The sequence below is a fragment of the Ciona intestinalis genome, chromosome 3 (assembly GCF_000224145.3).
Source record: "Ciona intestinalis chromosome 3, KH, whole genome shotgun sequence".
In the NCBI taxonomy this organism is placed as follows: Eukaryota; Metazoa; Chordata; class Ascidiacea; order Phlebobranchia; family Cionidae; genus Ciona; species Ciona intestinalis.
Genome location: NC_020168.2, coordinates 284,956 through 290,955, shown reverse-complemented (window position 1 = coordinate 290,955; position 6,000 = coordinate 284,956). Strand labels below are relative to the sequence as shown.

Below are 6,000 nucleotides of genomic sequence, written 5' to 3'. Positions count from 1 at the left end.
TTAAGTAGCTCGCCCCAACACCCGATCTGCCCATATTTACAATCTATTTCATTTTCCTATCCAGGGTTTTCTACGTTCATACCTATGCGAAAAACTGCCGCAAAATAAACCCAGGCTAAATGCTATTTCGACTACTATAAAAACTATATGTACTTTTCATAACAAGATCAAAATATTATTAAAGCAAATTATGAATGAATATCCTGATTCTTGCCGCATTTCCACGTGTTTGACGTAACAAGGTAAAAGTCATACCTTATTGTTACGTCATCGTTATGATTAAACCTTTGATTATAATCAAGAAAAACATTTCAGTAGAATGTTGAAAAGCTTTTAAAACGTTAGGCCTTTTTAAAAAAAGAGTGACAAAGGCTTTTAAAATTAGTGCTCCATTAAAATTATTAGTGCAAACAGTTTACAAATGTGTATTTTTAAGCTTGGGGGAATTATTGTACAGTAATTGTTTTTTCTGTTATATTACAGAATTGTTGGGCAGTCGTTGAAATGCTGTGTAATTAAAAATAAACTAAGAATACGAAACAATTGAGAGAAAACCACATATATTTAATTACAGCCCTTTAGGATTTTCTCCTATTCCCTTCAATCCATGAGTGATTTCCGTAACGTTTTAAGAACTAGGTTATAGCGACGCCTTGCAGAAATTCTGTAAAGGAAAGTTACTCGCTAGGTGTCAGTGTTCTAACATTACTTCTGCCTTTGCGAGACTCCCTTAGAATACAAACTCTTTTTAAACATAATATTTCATCTGTTTTATGCATGTTGGCTTGCATTTTATAATTATTTTATTAACAAGAGAAAAATAAACGAATTTAATAATATAATAATTGGTAATTGGCCAACTGTGGCCTCATTCTCAGGTCCCATGGCATGCCACGCTGCAGGACCTCACCAACGTAGAATAATAATATAGTAGGGTGGGAGAAGATGGTACACCTTTAAAACAAAATATCCAAAAATCCTGATCTTGTTTTAAACCAATTAACAACAGTTCATGGGAGTCGTGAAGATACGGTTTTATAATTATTTCCTTTGTTTACTACCAAATGTGACAAGAAAGTAGAATAAAAAAGGTGTCCCATTCCCCCCACCCCTACTATATAATAATACATGTCATGTCATGTCACCACATACCAATTGCGTTGAGAAATTGACTAACATAGTTCTGAATAGCATAAGTTCTTGAACAAAGTTTAAAAACTCCGTATGCGCCAACAACGGTCAAAATCCCGATTGAAACCATCATTTCCCGAATAAGTCGCCTCATAATAGGATGATTGTCAATAACCTCTTGAACGATTGAAGCTCCAATGTTAGAATGAGGGAACTTTTTGTCGGGCACGTTTTCACCAAGGAAGTTACATAAAGGTTCCCAACCATCGTTGAGATTGTAAACCAACAGCTGATCTTTTGGGACAGTCTGCGGGGAAGCAGGATTTAGTTTTTGGCATTATTGGGTATATTTAAATCGTTTATAAAAGAAAGTGTATAGACTAAACAAATATTTTTCAACAAAAAACTGCAAAACATAATTGAATATCAATGTACAGTGAGCAGCGTTTTAATTAAATGTAATATATGGTACCCTGTATTCATTATCTAAAAAAACCAAAGCCAAAAATTTAATGATACATAGCCCAACGTCCTATATGTGGATGAGGTCTTAAGGTGTGGCGGGTAGAGTATCCGGGTGATAGTGGCTAAAATTAGGCCTTGAGGTTACATGAGGGTTGTTTAACCTATTAGGGAAAACAAATTGTGGGATTTGAGTTTTTGTAGAAGGTTTGTTACAGAATTAAGCATATAAATATATATGTAACTTGTGTATCATTTATTGCCACATAAACTTAAACGTCACTCGATTTTAAGATTTAATTATATAGTAGGATACTTTTCAAATATCCTGGTCGTGTTTTAAACAATAAACAACGGTATGTGCGGTGAGTCGTGGGAATAGAATTTTATAGTCTTTTGGGTTTACTACCAAATGAAATGAGAAAATATAATGAAAATGCACGCCATCTTCCCACACTGTACCATGTAGGCTATTTTATATATATATATACGTATGTACAGTTTCCAAAACAAATTAATAAGTGAATTAAGTTACATACTTGTAATATGAAAGCATTGTGTTCTCTGTATTGACGAATAGCTGTTGTTGGACTAAAAGAAAATCGAGACCACGGCCAATCTCTCCATGTACCAATGTTAGCGTTCACTGTCGAAACACAGCTTTGTTATTCGTATCTGGTTTAAAACAACAATTTCGCTTTATGACGTTTTTAGTCGATTTTGGACAAAGTTTTTGAAGTCTTTAACCTTACGTGATAGGGGGAAGTTGGGACACCTTTAGCACATACTATTCAAATATCCTGAGCGCGTTTTAAACAATTAACAACGTTCTAGGGGGGTAATTGACTCGTGAGGATTTTATAATTTTTTTAATATTCTTTTTTACTACCAAAAGACACTAGAAAATAAAATGAAAGGTGTCCTATCTCCATCACCCTGGAATAGAGTATGACCCAACTTCAAATTCAAGATGTTCTCCTAGTACAATGTAAAAACAACACTGGTTTTGTTGCGTCACATTTCCTTTAGAGTACGCTTGAATGTTCTATATTGGTCTACATAGGTGAGGTCATACAGCGTAACACTATCAACTGACCTGAGGTTCAAGCCAGAGTTGGCCCATTGATCCCAACTGCGGTTAAATTCTACCACAGCAGTGTAACGTACGTAGTTATTAATATATTTATATAGTATAGGTTGGGGGGGGATTGTTCACCTTTTAACTCTATATTTTCTCATCCCATTTAGTGGTAAACAAACATTCAAATAAATATAAAACTATATTTTCACGACTCCCATAAACCGTTGTTAGTGGTTTAACTTTAAACAGGATCAGGATATTTGGATATTATGTACTAAAGCTGTCCCATCTTCCCCCAGCACCCTACTCTAATTTAAAACAAGCTGAATGCTTAAATCTGTTTTGCTAATCGTGTCTTTAACAATGCCGTTTTAAAGACGTGAAAATGCTGGATCACAATGTGTTTTACACAATCCAGTAACTTACTAACTCTGTTTGACCAAAAGAAATATTGCCACCCGGAATAAGTGAGAACTTGCATAAGAGTTAGAATCAGGTTTGACTCAATCGTGTGAAGTTGTTTCCTTCCACTTCTAATCCAACTCTCTTCTTCACGGATAGTTAGTATCACCTTCACCAAACAATTAAAGTATAAATTAGGATCAAATTGATACCAGAATGAATAAATGAATGTTAATATTTTATTCTCACAGATCTGGGCAAAAGACATGGACACTGACCAATGTGTCAGGTTGGTGCAAATAACGCCTTGTTATAACGACTGTAGTTTCCCCGCCACGCAAGGACAAACAATTTACATATGTGGTAACTTGTAAGCGGGCACTAGGTGTATGAAACAGACCACCCGTGTTATAACGACTGTCACTACCCCGGCACGCAATGATAAACAAGTTACATTCATTCATTCATTCATTCATTCATTCATTCATTCATTCATTCATTCATTCATTCATTCATTCATTCATTCATTCATTTATTCATTCATTCATTCATTCATTCATTCATTCATTCATTTATTTATTCATTTATTCATTTATTCATTCATTCATTCATTCATTCATTCATTCATTCATTCATTCATTTATTTATTCAATGCACATACCTTTGCATCAGGATATGCTTCCAAGATTTGCTCCCAATAAAGGTTAGCAGGTGCGTCTACAACCGCATCTACACCTTCATACATCCTCCTAAAATCTTCCACCGTTCCTCCGGATGTGAGGATGCGGTTCCACTCCGATCCCAAGTACCAATAGTTTTCTAACCAGTCGTAGGTTTTGTAACCGAGCATCAAAAACGCGGCATTCATTGTCTTGGTACCGGTTTTGCTGTACCCAGCAAAGATAACTTTCATACTGTCGTGTAATCTAGGAACTCTATGTACTACTGTGGGGTAAAATGAATAACGTTAGCACATAGTATCCCATAATTACCAATCGTGTTTTTAACAATACTCTTTTAGATTCGTAAGGAAACGACTATTTGATTCTGTAAACATTCTTGTTTACTATCAAATGGAACGATAAAAGAGAATGAAAACAAGTCCCATTTTACAATATAAACCATCTCGTAAATCCAACTACATTTACCTGACCATACATTCTCTAAAACGTAGTCTAAAACAGCTTCTGCCCTTTTAGAATACCCGATGTTATCTGTAATATAGTAGGATGGGAGAAGATGGGACACCTTTTCATTCTATTTTCTCGTACATTTTGATAGTAAACAAAGAACATTCAAACAATTATAAAACCTTGTACTCACGACTTTCATAGACCGTTGTTAATTGTTTAAAACACGATCAGGATATTTATATATTTTGTGCTAAAGGTGTCCCATCTTCCCCCACCCCACTATATATTGTGTTCTCTACAAAACAAACCGATGCTGCAATACTGACACAAACTACTTAGAATTTAAACTAGATGACTTGACTTCGAACCTTAACTAACCGCGAAACAATTGATGCAGTACAGCAGTCGTGTTGAGTTTCCTAACCACCTGTAAGTAATACACACTTTGAAGTGTTGGAGCGGTGTCGCTTATTTTGGCTTAATTGCCACTGTTAAGCCCAACGAATAAATTTCATGATATTTAGATTTAGCTTGCTTTAAGTATGGGCATCAGAGCCGTGCCTGCTCTATGCTATACTTGTCTCACTCGCTAATCTATAAAACGTCGCAGTGGTAAATTTTTGGGCGTAACGCTCATTCTTTCTGAGAGAGTTTATAATTAGCCCCATACTTGTTTACTCCCAAAGTAACATACATGGTTGGTAACTCGTAAGCTGGCACGGGGTATATTAATATCCGTATAATATTGACTGTCGTTTTCCGGCCACGCGGGAATAAAGTATAAGTTACATTCATAGATTTCTACTCAACTTAATCTTACCATGATTTACATATACACTCGATAAGGTCAACTTAGCGCGTGAACTGACCGCAACACCGTCCTACCTTCCACCATATCCTGTATGCCAATTAAAGTTCACCACTGCTGTGGTCTAAGTTTGGAAATGGTTTAATCGTAAACATTATCTCCACTATACATGTATTGTTGTGCCGTTTCTCCTTTTGCTAGAGTAATGAAACCGCATACTTCGTGTACCATTGCTCCCATATTAGAGATTTAATGTGGTGTACAGTAGGTTGGGGTAAAGTGGCCCGTGTTTCCTTTCTCCTTTATCACACCATTTGGTAGTAAACAACGAACATTTACAGAATTATAAAACCGTATTCCCACGACTCTAAAACATATTTTGTAATAGTTAAAAAACGAGTGGGAAATATGGGCTAGTATATGCCAACGGTTTCGTTTCACACCATCCTATAATATTAGTAATAAACTGCCAGGAAACAAACTCTATCGTAGAATACTCTAATACCTATACTTATCTATACCGATGTTTTGTACAAATCCCTTGCAACTTAACCTTTCATCGCTATCCTACGTAATGCTACACTACATGCCACTTTGTGTTATTTGCATTGCTTTATATTAAATGAACTGATGACTACTTTAAAAACCAATGTGTACATCCGGGAAATACATAGGCATCACATTTCAGTGGTCGCCACGGACCTACACCACTGTAAAAATAGTAAAACTGATTGATCATCAGCAGCGCCCAAACGTTGCCCAAAATATGCGTTGGTGGCCGCCTACAAAAACAAAGCTTCAAATCGGTGGGTCTTTTTAACATTCCAACCACAAATAAAGAAGAGCACATGTTTCGCATTGAACCAACTCTTAAGCTAAAACCTGTAAGACTCGTTTCACAGAAATATAAATTTCTGGTACTAGTAACCTACTTTATCTTTGCTGTATTTATTTATATTCTCTAATTTTGATGTGGTGGTGTA

General features: G+C 35.7%; 1 protein-coding gene across 1 annotated transcript; it reads right to left on the bottom strand.

Moving 5' to 3' along the window:
- Nucleotides 1–1,011: 1,011 nt before the first annotated feature.
- Nucleotides 1,012–4,014, bottom strand: LOC100180848. Its single transcript, XM_002128850.5, has 4 exons — nt 3,738–4,014; nt 3,101–3,245; nt 2,133–2,239; nt 1,012–1,438 (listed from the first exon to the last, which is right to left on the bottom strand). Exons 1-4 carry the CDS (start codon nt 3,987–3,989, stop codon nt 1,142–1,144), a joined length of 801 nt encoding a protein of 266 aa, XP_002128886.1. The 5' UTR covers nt 3,990–4,014; the 3' UTR covers nt 1,012–1,141.
- Between the last annotated feature and the right edge of the window lie 1,986 nt (nt 4,015–6,000).

What these genes read in the sequence shown, in the direction of transcription:
- LOC100180848 (XM_002128850.5), bottom strand. Translation starts at nt 3,989, where the DNA reads ATGAAAGTTATCTTTGCTGGGTACAGCAAAACCGGTACCAAGACAATG. An exon ending in AAGCATATCCTGATGCAAAG is followed by an intron (nt 3,246 to 3,737) that starts GTATGTGCATTG and finishes TGTTTGGTGAAG; the next exon opens with GTGATACTAACTATCCGTGA. An exon ending in CTTTTGGTCAAACAGAGTTA is followed by an intron (nt 2,240 to 3,100) that starts GTAAGTTACTGG and finishes GTGTTTCGACAG; the next exon opens with TGAACGCTAACATTGGTACA.